This window comes from Miniopterus natalensis, chromosome 16, assembly GCF_054644295.1.
Source record: "Miniopterus natalensis isolate mMinNat1 chromosome 16, mMinNat1.hap1, whole genome shotgun sequence".
Lineage (NCBI taxonomy): Eukaryota > Metazoa > Chordata > Mammalia > Chiroptera > Miniopteridae > Miniopterus > Miniopterus natalensis.
In genome coordinates, this window is record NC_142096.1 from 37,275,728 (window position 1) to 37,301,244 (window position 25,517).

Here is a 25,517-nt window from a genome sequence, read left to right on the forward strand (position 1 = left end):
GTTCACAGCTACCATTTATATCAAGTAATTACTGTGCACCGTTGCAGAGACAAGGTGCCTAATAGTTATCTTACAATGATCCTTTCAATATGCATTATACCCATTTCACAGATAAAGAAACAAGCTCAGAGGGCTGAAGTGGCTGGTCCTAGATCACACCCTGAGGCCCTGGGAAGTGCTTCATTTCCTCTTCTCATTTCACCCACACAGCTGCCCTGTGCACAAGGACAGTATAAACACTACAGGTGAGAATAAAGCACATATTTACAGGCGATGCTGGGTGCACACCTAAGGCACACAAACATTAATAAACTTGCCCCGAAGAGCACAGTTAGTAAGTGGCAGTGGCAGGCACTGAACAGCACCTACCTAAAATAGTGGGCTGAGGTTTAAATGAGCGGATGCAGGTACCTTAGGATGGCATTTAACACAAAGCAAGCACTCAATGGAAATGAGCTGCTCGCAGTACCATGTACACAGGAAGTGTGCAACAAAGAGGAGCCAGCAACAGCAACAGATGTGTCGGGTAAATAAAGAACATTATCCCAACTATTCCTGAATAGCTTCAGTGCCCACAGCCACCCAGCAAACATTCTGTAATACCTCCAATGACTCCAGCTAGTCCTGCAGATCTGTGAAATTTTTTGCCCTGCTATAAAACATGCAATGGAGTGTGGTGGGAAATGTGCATGCTGGGTTCCAGTGGCCCCAGTTCTGTCACCTTATGGCTGCACAACATCTCTGAGCCTGGGTTTCCTCAGCTGCAAACTGAGGACAATCTCCACATCCCTGCCCCACTAGCACTGATGTCCTGCTGCTGCTGTGGCCAGCTAGTGGCTCCAACAGAGCACAGACCCCTTGGCAATAACTCCCCCCCCCCCGCCCGGAGCTGTTGCTAGGCTCTTCCTGCTGAGTGCTTACTCCAGAACTGGGGCTGCTGGCCTCACAATCAAACTCACAGGGTGGGGGCAGAGAACAGAAACACCCCAATACCAATGAACACCTATTCCCTGACCCTGGCAGGGCAGCAATCAGGGAGCACCTGAAGAGAAGGTGGAAAACGAACCCAGAAGTTCAAGGAATTCCAGGTAAGTATAACAAGTACAGATAGAGATGCTTCGTCAGGGAGACTTTATATATATATATATATATATATATATATATATATATATATATATATATATATATATATATATATATATATGGTCTTTGTCATGGAAAAAGCCATGGGCAACTCACTAGGAATCAACACTTAACCAGCACTCATCCTCTGCGAGATTTTAAGCAAGTTACCTTCTCTGGGCTATGGGCTCTTCATCAATATCTCACAGAGTATTCTTTGCTCATTGTAGGGTGCTAACAAAATATGCCAGGAACCTTTTTAGCTGTTAAAGGACTGTGCTGTGGAAGAAATGCAGACAGATAATTTAGGTCTCTGTAAAGAACAAGTTTTAAGAGTCAGCAAATGTACAAATAGTCTTGAATAGAGCAAGGGGCCACAGGGGACAGTACCAAGAATGGGAAGCGGGAAGAGGAAGGGGCGAGCGTGGCTGTCACAGGGTCAGCCTGCAGCACTTCTCTCCCATTTGAAGGCAGTGTTCCTTTTTATTAGTTTCTAGAATTTTTAAAAATTGTTTTTCTTTCCTGACAAAATGATCTCAGGGCTTAAATACAAAGCCAGTTACTTAAAACATAAAACACAATGTGATGATCCATAAGTGTTCCTATCTAGTCCTGTGCCCTGACTGGGCAGTGGCTGCAAACTCAGGGTTGATGAGAAACCTCAAAGATCTGAAATGAGGTTTTGGCCTCCATGATCTCTAAGGCTCCTTCTGGTTCTGAAATGGCAAGCTTATATTATTTCCCTTGAATTCTTACTGGTCCTGAAATCCCTCCCTGTTCCCTTCCTGGTCAGTCCCACAGACGTTCTCCTAGACTCTCCATATTCTCAATTCTTCCATGGTTCACCTTTGACTAAATTCTGCAAGGTCTCCCCACTGCGTGTGTGTGCGTGTGTGCATGTGTGCGTGCTCAATTGCTCAATCAAATGTGGTTCATTCTACAGGCTCCCAGGCTTTGGAGATCAACAAATAAGACACAGTCCTGTTCTCAAAGCAGCGATGTGACAGACTCAGAACCCGCATCTCGACCCAGTGGGTTCTGCACGAAGAAAAGGCTGAGCTGGCTGGAGAAGGCAGTGACCCCAAATAATTCCCTGTTTTCCAAGCATCACACAGTCGAGAGGAAGAATGGGTGGCTCCAAGGCAAAGGGGAACTTCCCAGGGAATGAAAAGCCACTTGGTCTCCTCCGAGAGTTAGGACACAGACCAACATAGCAATTTATCCCACAAGGTTAGGCCCTCAGGAAGCAACCACTGCCGTTCCAGAAACAAACACAAATTAACTCACCCTGGGTAACAATCTATGCTGGGTGCAGAGCAAATCTCCTTTCACACTGTAACGTTTCTAGGGGAAGAGCACAGCAGAAATTAACTATCTGATGAATAACATATGTGGTATTCATACTCTTGTACTCAATGCATAAAATGTACATATATATTTCAACTGTAAACTTTAATAAAACTATGAATTTAAAGACGTGAATTTTCATTCCATGTCTATTTTTTAGCAGGTTACAATGCCTAAGGCAGTGTGGCATGACAATCAAGGAGCCAAACAGACCTGGTGTGAAGCTTAGCTCTACTGTACACCAGTACTATGTATCTGAACACTTACTAATCTGCTCTAAGCATCTATTCTCCCCTTGTAAAGTGGAGGAACTCCTGCAAAGCTGTTGTAAGGATCAGAAATATGTAAAGAAATGAATACAGCCCTATGCTCCACAGAAAAACTTAATAAATTGTAGCTATTACAGTATTATAGTAGCTCCTGAATGCTTCTTAAGACTGTTACAGTGTGGTAATGAATGAATGCTGAAACATGTCCAGAAGGCTTCATTGTAAAAGACTAGGTTTGCTTTATTGGGAGGGGGTGTTATGGAGTGGGTTTTTTAAAACCAGTATTTAGTGTGATTTAGCAATGCCACATGACTGTGGGGGTGTTGATAGATCAAATCTAAATTACTAAGTCCAGTGACAATGCATTACAGCAGGAAGTGAACTTGACAGGAAACTCTCAACTGACAGCTTCAGAGTAAAGCACCCCCACCCACCCACCCTCAGCTGGCCTGGGTTGGCACAAGGCCCCAGGAAGGCCACCCTGCTCCCCAAAATAGATGTGTGAGTCAAGAGTCACAATGTCAAGCTCCTGTCCATTATTCATGCTTGTAAGTCTTAGGTGAAGTGCCCACAGCATCTAGCCATGAGTAGACTTGACCAAGCAGCAGTGTGGGACCTTGGGTAAGAACTACAAACAGAGAGACCTGGAGACATGGGAAACAGACAGATCCCAGTCTGGACCTTGGTTTTTTCCATTCAACAGTATAACCTGAGCCAGGAAAATTGCCCACCACCAAGCCTCAGGCTCCTCATCTGAAAATTCAAGCGTTACATCATAGAACGTCATGAGGACTGAATGATAAAATACATGTTGAGAGCCTGGCAGCATTCCCAGTCTGTTTCCACCACTGGTAACACTGGGACCTGAAAAGTCACTTCCCGAGGCCGATGGGGAGATTAAATTATGCAACTTCTTTAACTTGGCATTATTTCTAAGGGTTCACTGACTGAGCTACGGGAGAGACAAGAAGGTGTGAGGGGATCCACACACTCAGCCCCTACAACCACCTCCCAATGGCCTCCCCACGAAGCCTGAAAGCCCACGGTTCTGTTGGGTGAGGGCATCACCCGCAGTCAGAAGTGCATACAGCTCTGCGACAGGTGAGGGCTGTAACACCGTATCAGGCATTAATACCTTCCAGTGAATCATCGGCGAGGTTTTCTTCCAGGACAGTCAGCTGACACACCCTGGTAAGGAAGATATAGGTCCTAAGCCAGGGCAGCTACAGTGGGGTGGGGAGAATGTCCTGGAACCTGAGAGAAAACAGGAGTCGGAAAGGGGCAAGGAGGATGACGGAGGAACCAGATGGGCAGGGGGACACCCAGCGTGGAAAGACACGGGCCTGAGGGAACAAACTCCAGCTTCCCCACTGACTGCGCACCTGCGTCAAGCCCCTGCATCTCTCTGCACTCAGCTTTCTCATCTTCAAAATGAAGTTAATACTGTTTACTTTCCAGGCCTCTGAGAATTCTTTAATAGACTATATGTAGGAGTGTTCAGCTTGGAACCCAAGATATTCTATGAAGAGTAGACTCTGACTTAAAGAAATCTACTCTAAGATGAAATCCCACTGGAAAAATTCTCAGAACACCAAGCCCGCTGATCGGACTCCCTAACGAAGCAGAGGCTCAGCATACTCAGAGGAAATCCCAGACTTAACAATGGGCCTCTCCAAAACCTTTGGAAGTGACAAAGCACAGAAGGCATCAGTGGCTGGGTTTCCAGGTTAGCCCAGCAAAGCATCCTCATGACCCCATAATGTAAATTTGCACAACAGTGATGGGGCTCCCTACCCACGGGCCACCTCAAGGATAACTGAAATACAACTGGGCTTCTGAAAAAATTATGTGCTAGTTCTCAGAAAAGACAATCATTAAAAAAAGGCCAACTGGGGAAATTAGAACATTGCCTGAATATTTAATAATATGGAGAAAATGTTCAAAACAAATGTTTATGTGATCATGGTATTGTGGTTCAGTTGTTGTTTTTCTAGTTCTATCTTTTAGAGATACGCCCTATAATATTTATGGGTGAACACCATCTCGGGCTGATTGATTGATTTTTAAATATATCTTTATTGATTTTAGAGAGAGGAAGGGAGAGGGAGAGAGTTAGAAATATCCATGATGAGAGAGTCATTGATCGCCTCCTGCAGGCCCCCGGACTGGGGACTGAGCCCGCAGCCCGGGCATGTGCCCTGACCGGGATCGCCTGGATCCTAGGTCAATGCTCAACCGCTGAGCCAGGCCCGGCCAGGCTATCTCGGGTTGATTTAAAAAAATCAGGGGTGGGGGCAGAGATGAACATAAGACTGGCCAAAGCAGATCAGTGTTGAAGCTGAGTGACAAGTACATGAGATTCACACTGATCTCTCTACTTCTGTATATGTGTAAAAGTTAAAAACAAACCAACAAACTAAAACAGAAGCATGCCCAAAGTGAAAAACCAATCGAAGGGCTGAGCGGCTAAGGAAGGAGGACCATCAAAGGTACGTGTGTGTGCACGGGGGGCTCTAATAATGCAAAATAGTATGAAATTATCCAATAACAAAAGCCATTTCTTTTATTCAAAAGGTATTCTCTATGTTACAGACTACTTGACAAAACATCTCATAGGTCTACCTCTTTCAGATGGTGAGTTATCATGGGGGACAGGGGTAACACAGGAGACTAGGCAGAACTGACCTCAGCTGCAGCAGGCTACTTTGTCAGTCTTGTGACCTTTGACAAGTCATTTTAACTTTTTGAGCCTGTTTTCTCCTCTGTGAAATGAGGAAATGGTGGCTTTGTTGCCTTACAAAGTATTGTGTGGATAAAATGAGTCAATTTATAGTTGAGCGCCTTGTAAGCTGTTAAGTGTACAGAAATGCTGGAGAGTAAACCCAGAGCACAACTGCTCCTAAGATTATGATTCCCTGCTCACCGTTTATAAAGGAAAATCAGAGGGGCCAACTCTTTTTGAAATACCAACTCTCTCATTACTCCCTCCAATACCACATCATGAACTGGCTGCCCCAGACGAAAGATACAAATTACCTAAATTTAAATGCCTCCCACTCAGGAAACAAATCAGGCGGGGAACATGTTTTCCTTTTCCACTGGCAGAAGTGACTTGTTTGTGTGTGTGTGTGTGTGTGTTTGTTTCCACTAAGAGCAAACTCGAACGTGACCCTCCGATTTGGGGGGAGGGGCAGTGAAGGGAGGGTGTGGGCCATGGAGCCCCACGGACTCAAGTTTGTTTCCTGGCTCCAACACACACGTACTAGCTGGGTGACATGTGGGTTAGAAGCAATCCATATAAACTGCTCAGTCCTAGGCTGGGACTCAAAGAATGGGGAGCTATCGCAGTTCTAGACATGGCTAAGCCAGTGACAGACTACAGACACCAAAAGAGCAGACCAAGAACTTGGCTGGGCATCCAGGTTTGCCATGAATCTGTGACACGTTTTAGCAAATTTAGTAACTGAGGGCTTTTCCAGTTGTTTCGTGCAATCAGTAGGCATGTAACGAGTCCAGAGAGGCGGCAGACAGCAGAACCTGGAAAACCTGTACCAGCTCTGCCCTCAATAATTATAAATCAAATGCAGTTTCACCATAATCTTCATTATTTTAGTTAAATTTATGAGTGCCAACTAGGGAAGGAAAAAGGGAGTATTTATTCATGGCCCTGAGGTACTTCCCATCTAAATCTACTAAACTGAACACATGTATGAACACGAATAAGTACGTAATTTAGTTCATTAGCCAATCAGTGACAATTATCCTAAAATCAGAGGGAAGACATGCTACTTCTGAGCATTTTTTCTTGAGGGTGAGTTGGAGGTAGAATGAGCATGGACTGGGCTGACTCCTTTCTAAGTCTGGGTCATCATCTGTGAACAGGGGAAAAGCAGCCACCCCGCAGGGCTGCTGGGAGGATTAAAGTAAATGAGATGATGTACGTAGGGCATCCAGCACAGCACCCAGCATACAGTAGGTGCTTAATTGTAGTGTTCGCATATCCCAAATTTGTTCAAACTCTTATCACAAATGCAGAGGCCTGAGATGGTGACAGCAGGATCGGCCTTGGCACCACTGTATTTACTGGGAGGCAGTGTGTTCACTTGCACAGCTATGAAAATCTTACTGTTATTAAAGCAGCAGCTGCTGCTGGGCCAGCAGTGAACGCTTATTTTGATTCACACTGTGTGGAAATAGGAGTATCTAATTTTATGTAAGTGCTATTAATGCGAATAAACATTATGAGGCAAAGGAAGTGGGCTTCATAAAAACATGATTAATGAAACAAAGGAAGACTCCCCACATCTTGAGAAAATGAAGATGCTCAATTTTATTTTGTGTCACTGGTCAGTGAAGAAGCCACTTAATGGGAGGAAAGCCGTTAGCCCTTGTCAGACCTTTAAGCAGTGTCTGTCATTTAACACTGACAGAAGGCCAGTCAAACCAGAAACTTCCCCAAACACAGCCCATTCCCCTGCCCAGCCTCCTTCCATCCTTGGTATCTATGAAAGGTTATTTTTGAGCCCCGTGTGATCTCTGTGGACTTAAGCGGCAATGGGGAGTTTCTTCTCTGCCCACACCCTGTGTAGAATGTTGGTCTTTCTGACCACATCAGGAAAGCTACAACTAGAAGGCACAGAGCTCTGACCACAGCCCTTCAAAGTGCCCCAAATGAACACCAAGCAGAGAGGTCAAGGGGAGGGGAAACTTACAGAGAGAAGGGCAGAAAAACCAACACGCTCCCAGTGCCGCTGGGTGCAGGGTCTGTAGCTGCCTGACAGACCTCCCCACTGGTTCTCCTGAGAAGCCTGTGAAGTCCTGGCCTCTCCACTTGGTCTCACTCCAAAGACGGAGAAAAATGATGGGGCCAGAGACCCTGACCCTAGTCTCAGCCTGGCTCTGTGCTCTGGCTGGACAGATAGGTGCTTTCCTACCCTCTGAGGCCCACCACCAAACCGCCAGTCCCTGCTGAAGGGGAAGGCTCAGCTCAGCCCTGCCCATCAGGTAACCCCACCAACTTGGCCTAAGTGCTCTCCTGACCCAAGCTGGGCCAATCTGATCCTCCCTCCGAGATGCAGCTGGTGGAGGGCATGTAGGGCTGGGGCTGCCATCCTCTGCCATTTCCCCAAAAGAAAACATCCTTTCCTGCTATTCTTGCCACTCACGTTCTTTGTGTCCTTCCAATAAACTCTCATTTTGCCTGAATTAGCTGTGTTTTGTTTTCTTGGGGTGAGGTGGGGCCTGTTATAACAAAGGAGCCTAATAGCCCTGGGTTTTCTGGGCCTCAGGTTCCTCATCCACAGAAAGGAGGGGTTCGCCTGGACGGCCTCGAAGGCCCTTCCCGGCTCTGTGGAGCTCATTTCATAATAACAGAGTCATCATGCCAGGCCACACACTGGGGACATGGCTGTCCTTGCCCCAGCCCCTAAGCTCAATGCTACAGAAGTACAAGCTATCCAGGCTGTATTCATAATAGAAAGAGCTTGGAAGAGCTTCTAGTTTCCTCCATCCAAAGCACATCTGGCAGGGGCAAAGATGGCATAGCTCAGCACAGCCAACCGGGTACCAAAAATGCAATCGTTTTTTGGGGGCTTTACCTCCCTGGCTCAGGAGATTCTGCTTTTGTTTTCTTAGCCCCTGGGTGGCTAAATTGGGTGCTGTGTTCTCAAAGGGACTATACTGCAGTTCTTTTAGGAAGATTATACCACAGCCTCAGCATTAAAATTTGGTTCTTACGTAAGTGTCCACAAATGGCCCATGACCCAGGGCTACTCAGGACGTGCTCCAGGCAGGAAGAGCCCACTGTGAACTCCCGATTCTGTGGAGACCAAATGGGATCAAGTGTCCCCAGGTCTGATCTACCCCTGCCCCACAAATAATTAAAACTCATCTCACTGACACTGAAAAGAGTTACGAGGCACAAAGAGACACAAGTTCAAGGATAGATCTTTTTCACTTCAAGGTGCCTGCCTCCAAACCAAAACAGAATTCCTTGTGGTCTCAGTGCTTCAAGCTGTAATCAGGAAAGCACACAACCTGGCTGCCACACTCTGTCCCAGCAGGCCAAGGCACAAATGCTTCCCCCAGCGCCTCCCCACAAATCACCACAAATACCTGCATTTATTATGCAACACAGAAAGTGGCTCCTTACCCAGAAGCCCCAGCAGAAATCAAAAAGGCCAGCATTGTCCAGGCTTTGATGCACCAATGGAGGGGACATGGCGGACAGGGGTAGGGGGAGGAAACAAAGAATCAGCAGTGACACAAGAAAGCAGGGACAGTGAGACTGCACCGGTAGAGCCCATCAGGCCTGCTTGGGTCAGAGGGACAGCACTGGTTACTGGTTCCCTTACTTCAGAGTAGCACCCACCAAGGACCGAGTATATAGTAAAATTGAGTTGATAGTCTGTTTCAGATCACATTGGCTTTGACCATGAACCCCAATGGTCAAGAGTGTTTAGTGTTGTCTCTAGTCCCATCTGTGCCTCCAATACCAGGTGCTTGAAAGCACACAGCTGGCTCTGCCATTGACCTCACCACCCACCCTTCCGAAATGAGTCTACCAAGTCTCCTCCTCACAGTTACACATTCAAGGGTCTAGTCCAACAATAATAAACAGTGACAGCAATAGGGACAAGAATAATCTTTTACTGAGCACTCACCATGCCAGGCACTGTTCTAAGCACTGTACATATACTGACTCACTAGAGAGAGGTGTAATCTCCATGAGGAAACTGCCTGACATACACTAAGATAATAGAGCTGCAATTAGCCTATGCAAGGAAACTTCTTCCTCCTCAACCCAAATGTCGCCACTGGTCCAGAGTGGAGAGCTCTGCCTGCCTCCCCATCAAGGAATGCTTCTCACCTCCTTCCTCCCCACCCCACAGGAGGGCTGACTAATGTGACTGCTCAGACCCTGCCTTTCATAGGGCCACATTTTACCAGTAAGGAAGTCACTTAAGTGCCTCACCTGCATGATCTCCTTTAATACTCAAAACAACCCCATTTAGCAAATGAGGAAACCGAGGCTTAGATGCAAAGTGATCTCTAGCTCATCATTTACTCATGTTTAAATAATACATGTGGGAATGGATGTGGCTGAGGTCCGGCTCTAGTCCCCAGTGACTTTGTTATGTAAATGGAACCACCTCTCTGAGACTCCCTTGACTCACAAACATAAAGGCAAAGATCTGGGTAGTGTCTGAATGTCAAACACCACACCAATGCTTCTAATGAAAGCCTCAGCCCAACATCAGGAAGTCCTGTGATCTATGCTGTGACCTAACGTAGATCACAGTAGGTCTTGTGGCAGAGCAGACTAGCTAGGGCTAGCAATCTCAGGTTCCTAAATTCAAGTTTACTCTCTACCCATTCTGCTTGGAATCACGTTCTAGGGAGCAGCAAGGGAAGAGTCCCCTACCTTCCCACCCAAAACACCAGCCTCCATAGCCTTTGAGAGTAGAATGTATGTTGCCTGGGCTGCTAGTCAGGATATCGGAACATTCAAATCCCTGCCTAATTTCTTTCCCATTTTTAGGCCTCAGTCTCCTCTCTGAGCCTTGGTTCATTAATATGGAAGAAAATGATAGAATGCTACCAACAAGGGGTTTTCCTGGATGGTAGATGTGGAAGGTGTTTTTTAAACCCTAAAGATGGTATATAAAGGGCAAACAGCATTAGCTTGGAATACCTGGCCAACAGGTTTTGGCCTTGTTTTAGAAAGAACATGAGTTATGGTACATAACAGAACTTTCCTTCTCTTTGCTTCTGCAGGCAAATGTATTCTTCACTCACTGACCCTTGCTGCTGATGTCTGGACTGAGTCAGAGGGTTGGGCTACAGAGCCCAGAACTGTGTATGGACAGTGCTATCAGGGCCAGGCTTGTTCACCTTTGCTGTTTTATCTTCAAGAGATCAGGGAAAAAGGACATGTTCCTTACCTTAAGCAATGCACACGGCCAGCCTGCATTTTATGTAAGCCCTTCCCGAGGCTAGTTTTTCAGTAAGACCGCAACTAAGTTGAGCACCTGCTATATAAATAAGCACTTCCTATTAGGTTTATCAGCTTTCAATATTTCGGAGAACCAATGCACTTGCACTCTGGAGCGCTGGCAGCCGATGAACAAGGTCTTTCCTCAAGCGCTGGCCATGGAGGTTCTGTGCGTGAGACTCCATGGAGTAACACTGGAGGACCTAAAAGCACTTATTAAAGATTGATGACTCTAGACATCAACATGGAAGAAGATGCCCAAAAGAACATGGGTAAAAAATAAAACTTTCATGGAGAGCAAGGAAGCACAGATGAAATCTGACTGGCATGCAAGAAAACACCATAGAAATGGGATGAATTCCCAAATCCGCTAATTACTATGGGTGTGACCTTGGGCAGAGACTCAAGTGCTATAAGAGGGGATCGATGATAATAGTAGGGTGAATGTAAGCATTAAATAACATGAATAGGGCTTGCAGGTAGCAGGAATGCTAATAACTGGTAAGTACTGTTATGACAGAATGAATCTTGAGAATGAATCTACATTCCATACCTTCATTCTTCATTCAACCAAACATTTCTATGCCTTCAGAAGGGGCTGAACACATCACCTGAACATGTTAAGTCGAGCTAGCCTCCAATGCAAGACCCACACTTGATTGTCAACCCCCTTAAAAAAATTCAGACCACTCCTTGAGCACAAGGTTGTTCATCTGTGAATCCCAGGGCCTAGCACACTGCTGGGCATGTAACAGCACTGGATAGCTTGTATAGTGACTGGATGGTCATCTGAGTGATTTAGCTTGTATTGCTGGAGTGAATGTCCTATATTCTTTCCCATGAACTGCCCCTTTCCACCTTGTTAAGAGTGACAGCCCTATTTATCTCTTTCTCAAAGACAGTTTCTCCCTAACACAATCCAGATAACAACCCCAATACCTCAGCTAGGCTTAGCAAAGTGATGTGTACATAGCAAGTGCTCTCAAAAAACATGGTCAGTGAATGCGATTCCTGAATTACACCAAAAAAAGTTCCCACATCTGACTCTGAAAAACCATAACCAAATATTTGAAAACACCAGGGGGAAAACAGTGTATTTAAGTATTGCAATTAAGAACTCCCTGGAATGTGAACATGAGGGAAAACTAAGCCACTTAGGAACTTAGGCACCTCTCTCTCATGAGACCAAAATTAGAAGGTGCAGCCTCCTATGTCCTCTACAAAGCCATTGAAATAGGTCTTTGCAGACATTCAGAATGTCTGTGTTCTGTTAAGTTCTGCCACCAGAACTGTTAAGTTCTGTCTTAACTAGCTCCATTTATTTACTAACCATTTGACCCTGGAGGAAAATCACTTCATCTTCAGGCCTCAGTTTTCTCCTCTGTAAAATGGAGATAACAGTTAGCCCTTCTTCCTAAAGCTCATAGGAGGGTGAAATGGAAGCGTGCATGCCATCTGCCCGCAATGGGCCTGGCACAGAGCAGCTGCTCAATAAGTGAACAGAACATGCCTCCTCCATCGTCACCAAGGATAAAGTGCTGGCCAATATTAAATAACCAAGGAAACCTTCGCTGGATTCTCCCTTTCCCTAAGCACTAAGTATTGGCAAATCTAAGCCTTTAAACAGAGGGTCTCTCCTACTGTCTTCCCCAACAGTGGCCCTGGAATGCCTGCTTGCTCCCTCCTCAGGAAAATTCTGTGTTCTCCTAGCCTCCTAGCCATTTACTCATAACTTCCAAACGGTCACGAGTGAAACGGCACACGTCAGTGTGCTCTGCTTGCTGAATAAGCAGAACACTGGCTTTCTGCTTGGAAAACACTCTCGCACCAGGATGAAACCTTGGCAGCCAATCCATTCCTGCTTCAAAAGGCAGCCACTCACTGCGTGCCAGCCACTTCATGACTCCCAGAGACCTGGGGGACCCTTCGCCCCCAAAGGCGAAGCCCAGAAGTAAACTCCGCCTTTTTTTAACCCTATTTCTGACCCATTTCCTAGAGTGCTCGTAACAGAGAGACTTCAATAAAAGCACCAACATCTGCAAAGCACAGCACTCTCCGCCAGCAACAGCAAAAGGAAGAGAGTGGGTTAATCTCGGGTTCCAAGCTTGGAGCTCTAATACAGTTTTTCAGTTGAGACTTACGCATGTTAATTAGGAACCCAAAGGGCAAAAAAGTTAGTAAGTGAACAGAAAGACATTTAATTACTAGAATTAGAAGAGAGTTTTTTAAAAGAAATAATTCCGAGCTGCCCAAATTAATTCCTATTCCTGAGTTGCCACATCACCAAAAAAGTACCTAAAAGTTCTATTCCTAAGCATAACCACAAGACAACACAAACAGTGTTCTAAAGGTCCCAAGTATCTCACTTGTGAAGCACATACCAACAAGATTTTGTGGTTTGCCCCGAAACTTTTCCTTATATTTTCAGGGTTTAACCTTAAGCCCCATGTTTTTTAAGAGCTAAATTCAGATCCACTTAATACATGTATAATAATGTACCCCTGCCACATATGTAAGCTTAAAGGGAAAATAAAAATTCAACTGTGGTGGTTATCCATCAATAAGAAATAAAAGGGTATATTTCACATTTATGCAAATAGCAATCACTTATGAGTTCAACCTCACGGAATATGTAATTAAAAGGGTCAGATCGGGGACAATGACTTCGTGACCAGTATTGTACTCAAGTTCAGAAAAAGAGTTACAAAATTACTGTGCCATTCTGTGTGAAACAGTTACTGTTATATTTTTGAGAACATGAGTATCATCAATGTACTCTAATATGACACTTTTAAACTTCTAGCCTGGCTCCAATTCCTTCTCAAATTCAGAGGTGACCACATTTATATTATGATTGGAACTATTTTTCTATCGAAACTTGCAAAACAGTATCTCCGTATCTATCTATGTATCTCTCTCTCTCTCTGTGCTCTCTCTCTCTCACACACACACACACACACACACACACATATGCACGCATCTCTTGCATTTGCTTTTAAACTTAGTTACCTCAAACTAAGACCAAGAGAACAGCACATAATTCAACATTTGCCCTATCCTCTGGTGTTGCTGCAAAGTATGGGCACATACCCCTCCAAATAGCATCGCCAACTACTTACCCTTATCACACCCCACCCAAACAGAATGCAGTAACACTATCTGAATGTGCAGAAAGGGATAGTTAAAATAACTGACAGCTCTATTAGCAGGCACTGAAGAAGTTATCGAGAAGGAAAATAACCTCTCAGTCTAATCAATGTTGCATCCTTTAGAAGCATATATAATTAGTGCAGAAAAAGGATACAAAATGCTCCGATATCGGCACGTCCCAATTTATCACAATTAAGTGAAGGACAGACCCATCACGGGGTGGAATGCCTGGCAACTCCATTTAACCCTGGACACTAAGCAGCAGGCTAGCACAAGACTGACAGACAAAAAAAGATCCATCCGTTTTCCTCTGGCTTTCAAACAAACATAGTTAGGTGGTATTTCTCCACCTGAATTTAAAAATTCAGTTCCATAGCCCAACAGTAACTTCAGAAAGAACTCTACAAAGCATCTTCAACTGGCATAAAACCTTCAGGCTAATTGGCAGCACCTGGCAGGGAAGATGGGGCCAGTACTAACAGAAACCTCTCCCCTCCTAAAATTTAGGACCCCTGTGCTTCAGAAGACCAGAGCTACGTGCACCCTGCTCTGAAGAGTAAGTATCAAAACCCCATTTCAAGAGCACTTTGCCCGCGGAAGCCCAAGTTTCTCAATATTAAAGAGGGCTGGCCACGGCGAGCTTAGATCAGAAAGAGCTCCCCAAACCTCAACTAAACCAGCCCAGGATAATCCACCCAGAAAAAAAGGTCTGCTTTCCCAACCTCCCCCAATGCTGTCCTTTCCAGCTGAAATAGGTACGGCTTGTGTGGAGGGGAGTGGTGCCTCACGGCATTTACAGATGGTGCCAAGTTCCAGGGCAAATGTCCTATTTTCATTGAGATTCAGAGGCTTCTGCAGCTCTGGGGCTTGTGGGCTCCTCCTTACCTACCCACCTCACCCTTTCACTAATTCGGTTAAAATGTTAAAGGAAATCGCTGTCCGTGGCCCTGTCCCCAGCCGCCCACAGGGTTCTCTGGAGGGTCTAGCTGGGCGCTGCTCTTCCTGCAGCCTCTGGCCTCCCTTCTCCCAGCCCGGCCGCTGCTTCCAGGCAGCAAGGGCCTCAGGTCTCGGTTCAAAGCCGGGAGTGCCCGGCGGGCAGGTCCTGCTGGTGCAGCGGCCTCGGGCATAATCAGACCCTCAGGAGAGCGCAGCCGGGTGGGGACCTGTCTGTCTGCACAGACCTCTTTCCACCAGGGGCTGCGGGCGCCGGGACAGGGGGCAGGGGTCCTGGGGTGGAGGCAGCCCCAGCCTGATGTCCCTCTCGGTCCTGCAGGATTGAGCCTCGGCCCCTGCCTCTGCGGCTAAGCCGCCTGGCCAAGCCCGTGCGCTCACTGACCATCTCCCTGTCCCCTGCTGGTGACTTTGGCCACGCTGCTTCCCCTCCCTCTGCCCTCGGTGGCCCGACACCACCTACTTCTCGGGTTAGGACAGGGTCACACCGATGTGGAAAGCGTCGAGCAGACTGCCCGGCACCCAGGAAGGGCGAAAGGCAGGGCGAGGGCTTCGCTCTTCCCCCTGCGGGTGCCCAGGGCCCGCGCTCTCCCGCCCGCCTCCGGCTCCGGGGTCGGGCCCGGCGAGGCGGCAGGGGCTGCGCCTCCGAGGCCCCTCGCGGGCGCCGGGCGCCGGGGGTGTGGCGCCCCAGCCCCAAGCCTCCGGGCTCGGGAGCCAGGACCGCCCGACGGCCGGCGGCGCGACCTACCTCCTCCAGCAGCGTCACGGTGTTCCTGCAGTTGTGCAGCCGCGTGGTGAAGCTGGACGTGGTGGGCGAGTTGTAGTCCTCGGTGGTCTCGGCGATGAACTCGGAGACGGAGATCTGGTCCGGCATCCTGCCGGGGGGGCGAGACACAGGCGCGGGGTGAGTCACGGCGCAGGCTCCCGGGGCCGCGGGCCGCCCGGCGGCTCATGAACGCCCCGGGCGCGCAGCCCGCACCCGCCGCCCGGCCTGGCGCGGCTCCGGCCCCCGCGGCGGGGAGGGCGGGCGAAGCCGGCGGCGGCGGCGCTGGGCGCGGGGCCCTTCAAACTCCGAGCCGCGCGCGAGGCAGGGGGCTCCTGGGGACCCGCCTCCCCGTGCTCATGCCGGCTGCGCTCCTCGGGGGCGGGGCGGCGCGGGGGGTCGGCGGGCGGCTCCGGGCGGCCGGCGCTGCCTCCTCAGGGGCGCTGACAGGCGGCGGCGAGGACACCGACTGACTGAGCGGAGCACACGCTGCCGCGGGAGGGCGGGCGGCGGGCGGCGGGCGCGGCGCTCCCGCTGGTCACGGGGACAAACAAGGAAGTGCTCTGCGCACGCGCCGCCGCCCCCCGCCGCGGCCCCGCCCCGCCCCCGCCGCCCGCGCCCCGCCCCCGCCCCCGCCCCGCGGCCCCGCCCCGCCCCCGCCGCCCGCGCCCCGCCCCCGCCCCCGCCGCCCGCGCACCACCTCCCCGGCCACGTTCGGCCGCGGGCGCGGGAAGGCGGCCGCCCCCGGAGCCCCGACTCCCGCGAGCCGCTGACGCCAGCGTTCCGCTAGAAGGGGGACCGAAAAAAGTTGTGCGCGTCCTTTTTTAGTCCCGTGTGGGTGCAGGAAGGGAGCGGGAGAGGCGCCCCCGCCGCGCGGGCCGCGGGGCGGCCTCGGGCCGGAGCGAGGAGCCCGCCCGGCGCCCGGCTCCGCCCGCATTCCCCTTGCGGGGCGCTCTCCGACCCTGGAAGGCTAGTTTGCGCAGTTTGCCCGAGTTGTTCAAACGCTAACTGAAAACAAATGAAAGGGTTTGGAGTTCTTACAGTTTCCTAATCTCTCGTCGCCGATTATTGTTTTTAGCCCGGAGGAAAGACCAGGGTCACGGGTGTGAAGCGCATTTCCCGGGGCGCAAATGGCGCGCGCCGCCAGGCGGGCGCCAGGCTTCCGCGGAGGGGCCGACAGACTGCTCATTCCTCGGCCCGGCAGATGGCTCCTTTCTCACCAGCTCTATCGGCTTAGTCCGAAGAATCCACTGAATTTCTCACCATCGATCGCCGATGAAATTGGTTCAAAAATTAAAAACGACACCACCTAGGCATTGGGACGCAGCACAGGACTGGCTCCTGCAGCGAGCCAGTGGGGCCTTCCACGGCCGCCTCGGAATCACCCGGGGCGCGGCCAGGTGGGCGGGCTGGTCGGGGCCATTCCCACAGGCCAGGGCTGCAGCAGGCAGGAGTGGGTGGAGCAGCAGGCCCCTGTTTCTCCTCCCTTTCAAAAACAAACCGGCAAAAAAATACCCCATCACCCGAATGCACCCCCAGGGCAGAAGGCTGGCCCAGGGACTCCCCCAGGATTGAGCTCCTGCCATCCTCCTGCTATCTCATTGGTTAAGTGTCCTCTGGCCTTTCACCGCAACGACAAGGGAGTGCCCTAAGTCAGGGGCCTGGAGCAGGTCAGTAGCCACGTGGTTGCCCAATGAAAATGCACCAGCTCACTTACCATCAACAGATATGTCCTAAGGGCCCAGGAGAGTCACCTGGGACAAGGTCCCTACTCTGGTGAGTTTACCTTCTAGTAGGGCTACAGCCCCAAAACGTCAGATAAAGTGGATTACATATAAAGTAAGAAAGTGATGGAGGTGTAGGGGCTGTTCAGAGAAGGCCTCTATGACAAGGTGACCTCTTGAGCAGAAAGGTGAGTCCCACTGACATCGTGTTGGCTAAGGGATCTCGGCCTTCCGTCGCCTCACAGGAGGAGGGAAGATAAAGGCACCAACCCCAGGAGGCTGCTGAATGATAATGGATGAGAAAGCGCTTTGTGCACAGAAAAGCCTTTATGAGGGTTTGAGGTGTTTTGTCCAACCAGGTCATCCTGCCTCTGGAAGGCCCTGTGACATGGAGCACATGTGGCCCCTACTAGCTTGGGCTAATCAAGTCCTCAGTCTCGGCAACCCTATGCTACACCATGGAACAGTGGGGAGCACGACATCCAACCCTTAGACTTCTATCCACTCCAAGAGGGCCTTCCTCTAGGCTGGAAATCAATTTAGACTTTGACTTTGCATTTGTTCTAGTCTTCCCTCTATTCCAGTTTGTCATCTCAAGCCTGTCACCTCTGCTGGGCTGGTAGCTCCTTCCATCCTATATGTATGGCATATAGCAAAAGCCATACTATGGCTCAATAAATATAAGCCGTTGTTAACAGCCTAGAGTCAGTGAATAACTGCCTCAATTCCAGGAGCCCTGGATTCCAGAGCTTTCTCTCCTAATAACTGATGCTGTCTGTCACCTGGGGCCTTGGTGCCATCACTTGTAAAATAAAGGGGGGATGTGTCAAAATGACCACACAGATCTCTTCCAGCTGGAGCTGAGTCTGTGAATACCCCCAGCTCTACAGATATAGGAAATAAAGATGATTACAAGCTAAGATACTGCGATGGTAAACAGCCAGGGATTTATTTCTCGACTGAATTCACCAGAGAGCCCAAACTTGCTGCCATCAATTGGTGTTTCACTTTCATTTGAAGATTGTTATATATCTGCTCCTCCTTCCCATCTCCTCCAGCCAAGAAGGGGACGTGTGAGCAATGTGATACTGTGCCACGGTAAGGATATACCTCCTCTGGCTGATCTGCAATTAGAATTTCAAAGCTTCACACCATTTCTGGGGTTCATGGGCCATAATCCTCTTTAAATTTGAAACCATACCCCAGTGCAAACCATCTGCACCTCTCATTTTCTCAAGTGCCCTGACAACCATTCCTGGATATCTGAAAGCAAATAGTCTGATGTGGGCAAAACTTAAAAGGCTGGATTTTTGTGTGTGGAACTGCTCAGAAATATCTATCATCCTTTCCAGACCAGGCTTTGTGTGCCCGGCTTTGTATAAAGCAGACATCATCTTATCATCATCATAATTCCCATTAAAGACTATTCACCCCCTTGGACTCTTCATGCCAGTTTCTACTCTGAGCACTGCTGGTGGGGAAAAGACAGTGGTCCTTGCAGAAGGTTTTTCATCTTCTTGCAAAGAGGCAGTGAGAATAGTGGCAGCTTCTTCTCAGGGACAGAGGTTGCACTATTGACACCACTGTCATCAGGGAATTGGCTAAGTTATATTTCCAGCTGCAGCCATCCCTCTCACCCATCTGCCTAACAACGAAGGGGGTGCATTTGCAAGATGATTGACAATGTACCAGGGGTGGAGAGTGGGGGTAGGCAGTTTGGGTTGCTCTCTGGGTGCAAGAAACTAAGAGGAGTTATTGGTGCTCTGATCAACAGTGCTCACCAGCTTCCCAATCTGATGGGATGGAATTACAGCACTCATCAAAGGGTCCCCATGCCTTCATGGGACAGGGCAATGGGTAGTGCAGCAGAGAATATGCCTTGTGAGGACCTGGGTTTGAATCTCTACTCTGTCCCTTATTACCTTGTTTCCTCATCTGCAAAATTAGTAATAAAACTATGCTATAGGTTGTTACATGAAATAAAATGAGAAAATGTGGATAAAACAGTTGACACATAGTGAACAACCAACCAGTGTTAGTTCCCTGCAAACTCCCTTTCTACGTGAGGTATGACTATGAATAATCTCTTTGCATTCCAGGACTCAGATATGTCTCTAAATTAGTCACCTGGAGGAAAGGAGAGAGGGAGGGGGAGGCTGCACAGCAATTCCCAATGTTTGAGATCTCTGATTAGGGAGTCGATTTCAGAGACCTCCTTTATTCTTGTAAATATCCTTCGTGAGATGGATCCATTAGTAATGGTTTGTGATTTGAGAAGTAAATAAACAATATCTAGAGAAATAGGATAAACACTAATTGAGACCAGAAGTGAGTTAAGGCCATAATATAAAAGCATCATTTTTACAGAACGCAGTTTCTGTAAAGAAGACTATTCTGAGCAAAGCAACTTCTGGAAGATAGAACTGGGCGTTTATTTCACAGGAACATGAGTTATGGGTTGACTCTCATATGAGAAAACTTGGGCTCCCATCTCTGCCATGTTGCAGCTACTAGACCTTGTTAAAGCAATTAACTTCTCTCAGCTATTAGGCCTTGTTAAAGTAATTAACGTCTTTGAGCCCCAGTTTTCACATCTGCAAAATGGGGGCAATGAATAGTAACCTCGGGAATTCAATGAGGCTAGGCACATAAAGTGCTTAGCAGGATCTGAGACATAAGTAGACAATACCTTTCGAATATTAAGGGATATTGAAAATCTTATCCGGAGATATAAATTCTGGTATTCTTTACAAAAAAATTTACTGAGATTTGCTATGAACAGACACTTTTGCTAAGTATAGATTTTGGACACCCATACCCCCCTTTAAACTTCAGGGCAATTTCATAAGGTAAGTATAACTATGCGAAACTTACCAAACAGAAACCTGAGGCTCCTGAGGTATAGGATCCTACTTTCTGAGCTCCATTCCCAGGCCAGGTACTGCGTGGGTTGTTTTGTACACAGTGTCTGAATTCATTCATGTAACAGTCCCAATATGGGAGTCTTACAATAATGGAAACTGAGACACAATGAAATCTCCTGGCAAGTTAATGTCCCTGAGCCTGTCAGACTAAATCCAGGCCTTTCCCCACCACCTGCAAAATTGGTCTCCTGATTATACCTCGTATTGTGCTTCTGTTAGATATTTTCCCAACCCAGACAACCAAAGAAAGGATTCTCACTTCCTTCTTTCACCTGATAACGTATGAATTCATTTCCTATCATCTTAATGAAGTCATAGAGGAAAGGAAAGCGCTGTGGGGGGGGGGGGGGCCGGAGGAGGGCTTCTATTGCCACCTTCTACCTGAGCTAAAGACCACTGTTTTCATGTGCCTTGTCTGAGTGCTTCCCAGGTGCACTCATGCAATTTCACGTGATAATAATAATAAAAAGTCTAGTCCCAAATGTACTCAATACAGAGTGAGAGGGGCTGTACTGCAAATAGAGTGTTCTCAGAAAGAAAGAGAACATGGTTTGTTTGAAGAGACAAAAACCACTCAGCTTTACCTCCCTGCTCCCTGATTGTTCCTTTTGATAGAGACAGGAGGAAAAGAGTCAGGCAGAGAGCTGGGAAACCCAGGAGACTCAACTCGTAGTGTAAACATCAACTGAATGAACTCGGGAAATATTTCTGTTCTGTCCTGTAAAAGAATAATATCAACTAACCATTGCTGTGCATATTATATGCCCTGCCCTGTTCTGAGTCATGGCAGGCATGACCTCACAGCAACCATATAAAACAGGTGCCTGTACACCCATTTCGTATGTGAGGGAAACCTGGAGCTGAGAGGTCACCTTGGCAGATGGTGGAGGAGACAGATCAGTCAGATTTCACAGCCCATGTGATCAGCCACTGCCCTGCGAGCTCCAACAAGAAAGTGGGTCCACAGCCCCAGGATAATTTTCTGCTAGAGGCTATGTGTTACTTTTTTTTCCTCCTGGGGAACTCATTACAAGCCCAACTCCCAGTGCAAGCCTGTCTGGTCTGGAGAGCACTCCCCGGGCCCCATTCCTTAAGCTGGGATTAATCTTCGCATGGATGTTTGCAATACAGCCTCTCTCACGCTGTATAAGCAAGTGGAGGATGTTGGCACCGCTCAGAGGGACTTCAGACTTGTGTGTGTCCACACAGGCAGACTGAGAACCACCCCGATGACAAATAGCTCTGTTAGTGGCAGCTCTCTGCTCAGAATTCAGATCTTCCTACTGAGTTTCCTGCACTACAAAATTCCCAGAGTGTCAATCCCCAAGAGCACTGGGGAATAAATCATATCCTACTCTGTATCACCTGCATCCTCAGGAACTGAGGGAGGGACAAAAGGTTCCTGGAGCCCAGGCTTGGCATTGACAGGCACCATCTCCTGAAATCTCCCCAGTAGCCCAGGGGATACGATGCCTGCCCTTGAAGGAACTCAAAGACATGCACAATCTACTCAAGGTCGACATCTTCTAAGTGGAGAACTGCTACTCACAGCCAGTCTGAATCAAACCCTGCAGGCTTTTTCTTTCCCACAGAAGGTACTGCCTAGTGCAGGTCCCCCGGGAACCCCCAATAAATGTAATTTGGATTGAACCAACTCCCTTTTATGAGCTACAACATTTTCAACATAAGTAAAACAACCCCCAGTGAAGAAAAAACACGGTGTGACATGGGATTCCTAAAAGCTTGCAATCTATAGGAGCGAGGGGTTTTCCATCTTAATTTCTGAAAAAGAAACATTAATGTGAAAAGTAGGAAAAAAATTATAGAATATCCAGATTTCTTTCTTTCTTTTTTGATGAATTTCCTTTCTTTTTTTTTCTTCCAGTTTAGTTATCACACTTAGCCATGCCCACTTCTGCGCTCTCAAAACTAAGAACATGCCTCCTTTACAGCCCTCTTCCATGGTACCATTTTCCAAATATTTCTATTTCTCCAATTAGACTGGGAGCTCCTTGAGACCAGGGCGTTATCTATCCACTGTTACAGCCCCAGAGTCCCAGGTGCTTAAGAGATAATTATTGAGGGAAGAATGAATGAATGAATGAATGAATGAATGAATGAATGAATGAATGAATGAACGAACGAACGAACTAACATTTATAGGGAAAGGAGTGTGAGAGGAGTTGGGAGGGACTAGAGAGAGGAATCCTGGTTCTCAGCGTCTCTTCCATCACCCAACATCATCCTACACTGTCAGGGCCAGGAAGATTTTCAAGGACAATGAGGCTTCCAGTCCTTTCACTTTCCGATGAGGAAACTGATTCTCAGGTGGCTGGATGACTGGCGCAGTGTTCCGTGGGCTACCAGACCCCAGGAATCCTGGCTCCCAAGGGGTTTCCCACTCTTTCACCGTTCCCAGGTATACATCCCAAGGAAGGGATTCAAGACCTTGTCCTCAGAGAAACACCTGAAACTCCCATTTAAGAGCAGCCCACGTTGGTCTTTCCACCATGGTATCAAGGAAAGCCTATGGACGTTTGCGTGCTACTTAAAACCTGTAACCATATAAAACTTGGCACAGGCTCACCTAACTGATGGCCCTGACTTTCAGCAAGAAGACTGAGTACACTGAGGCCGGGGTAGTGCTCCTGTCTCCTGTCTCCTTCTCTTGTCTTGTCCCCTTCTTTCCTGCCCTCCAAAGCCAGTGAAGCGGGGAGCTTGAGGGCAATCAATGTCAATGTATAGACCTTCTAAGCCCTCCATCCCACCCTGTGCCCTCCTGAAGAGCCCCTTTATAAGCGAGTCAGGAGAAATAGGAGAGAGATGTTTTGTAACCTTAACAGTGGCCGTCATTCATGCTATTTTTGTAAACAATCTACCCTACCTCCACCCCCAGCAGCCCTACAGCACATGCAGAGTACAGGTGAGATTTCTCTTTGGCCAAGTCCACTTTCCTGTCTTGACTAGTAAGTTCTTCCCCTGCTGGGCATTTTCAGATGTGAGATCTTGGTCTCCTGGCCCCTGAGGACATCCCCCAAAGGGTGCAGAGGCATTAGGTTGGAACCCATCAGTTCAGTTCCATCCCAGTTACTAAGAACACTATAGCCTTTCCAGTGGTTAAGACTATGCAATCTGGATTCCAATTACCCGGGTTCAAATCCCAGCTCTGCCACTTAATAGGGATTGTGAACTTCAGGCAAGTTACGTAATGTCAGTTTCTTTACTTTTAAAAGGAGGCTAATGAGAGGATCTCTCTCAGAAGGTTGTTGTAAGGTATAAATGAGATAATCCATTCGAGATGCTTAGCACAGTGCCTGGTGAATAGTAAATGATCGATAGATGCTAGTTCCTAATATCATTATTTGTATTCTATATAGGTCCTATGCTACACTTTTCAAGAGCCAAAAAGATACCTAGGACACAGGCCCTGCCCTCACATGTAGGCAGACATATAAGTTTTCAGCAGAAATGATGAAGTGCTCAAAGAATTCAAACAGAAAATAAATGTGTATTTCAAATATGAACGTCAAGCCCAAAGAAAGGTCATTTCATATATAGATATCTCTTTTATTTGCCCAACGCCCGGTCAGACCTATTTGTGGGAGCACCTTTCAAAACTGCTGATCTTCTGAAACACTAGTCAATAAGAAAAATCGGACTCATGACAGCTCTTTGTGACTTTAGCACTGAGCTGGAACACTGAACGCCAGGAGCTCAGCTCCTTTTCCTCAGTCAAAAATCATCTCCTCTCCTCTGGCTTCACTTTCCCTGTAGCTAAAAGCAGAGCCTGGGACAGAAGTCCTCCGAGATTCTAGCGCACTAACATCCATCCTGTAACTCGATGAATTATTTTCAGACATCAGTGTTACAATCAACCCCAAACACCACGTGGCCCCCAGCTCGGCTTCAAGAGCTACTTGTAGATCAACAGTCTGGAGATCATCAGTCCTGGAGCCCTGAGAGGGGCCCCCTAGCTTATAGGAATCACAGTGTCCACTTGTTGCCTTTCAAAAACATGCTTTCGATTGCAAATGTATTTGAACCTACATAACAATAAACTGTATTATAACAGAATTTTTGTGTAATTATGTCAAATGTGGGGCATCCCTCCATTTGCAAAAGGAATATTGCCCACCCTCTGTAGTTTTCCTAGCATATGCTATTTGGTTAACATCTTTCTCAGATGTGAACATTCTGAATCACATTAGGGGCTCAAATTAAAAACAAACAAATAAAAAACACCACCTCTACAATTGCTAACAAACTTTTTGACAGACACATCTACCTTCTGTTCCTGGTTTCTAATTTTGTTGTATGAAAAATGAGTCTTTTTGCTCTGGTCTTAGAGATTTTGAAGTATTATGTAAACTAATTTATAAAGGTACTATGTTTATATGGACAGCAGAGAGTTCGGTGTTGACTGGATCTAGAGATCATTATTTTTCAATAGCTTTCATTACTCTTTTGTGAACAAACTGACTTTTCTCCTAATAGTTGGCTTGGGAATTAACTTTCATTTATTCCCAACTCAATTCAGCATCTTGAACTTAGCAGTTCAGACTGACCTCGTAGGACTTTGACTCTATCTTTTGTCTTCCCTACACATCCCCTTCTTCTAGAAACTGTACCCTCCTTGACTCCACGCCATTCTCCAGAGAGTGTCAATTATATGTCTCCCCATTATCAGCCAGAGGGCTGGGCCCCGGCTGTCGGATGAGAGCATCCCAGACTCCTGAAAGCAGCATGGATGGGTCTTCTGACAGTCATTATACTCAAGCGAGGCCAATCAGGGAGCTCTGTGGAGGTCTGAGATGGATGCTAAGGTAAAGAGCCACATCCCTCGTCCTTGTCAGTGTGGCTCAGTTGTTTGAACACCGTCTCATGCACTGAAAGGTCACCGGTTCAATTACCGGTCAGGGTACATACCCTAGTTTCGGGTTCGATCCCCAGGTGCGTATGGGAGGCAACCGATTGATGTTTCTCTTCCACATCAATGTTTTGTTCTCTCTTCCTCTCTCTTTAAAATCAATTTAAAAAAAAGAGCCATGTCCCTTTTTTCTAGAAGGTCCAGCTCAAAGGACTTAGCCTTCAGCTACTGGTGACCATAGTTGCCACACGTGAGAGAGCTTGCCTAAGAATGATGCCAACCAAAAGATGGCAAGTGATGGAGAGAGGAAGGGAGAGTCCTGGTGACATCACTAGAATCACTGGATCCACAGAACCTATCCCATGCCTGATGCCAGTCCAGCCCTTGGACTCCCCAAGTATATGAGC

General features: G+C 47.6%; 1 protein-coding gene across 4 annotated transcripts in view; it reads right to left on the bottom strand.

Moving 5' to 3' along the window:
- Positions 1 to 25,517, bottom strand: part of ASAP1 (ArfGAP with SH3 domain, ankyrin repeat and PH domain 1) — a 281,291-nt gene that overhangs the window by 201,259 nt on the left and 54,515 nt on the right. For 3 of the 4 annotated variants that reach the window (XM_087825491.1, XM_087825490.1, XM_087825493.1), the window contains exon 3: positions 15,581 to 15,707. The exons of the other annotated variant lie outside the window; for it this stretch is intronic. In XM_087825491.1, the coding sequence (XP_087681617.1) occupies positions 15,581 to 15,707 (127 nt within the window). The remainder of the gene's footprint in view (positions 1 to 15,580; positions 15,708 to 25,517) is intronic. 4 annotated transcript variants of the gene reach the window in all.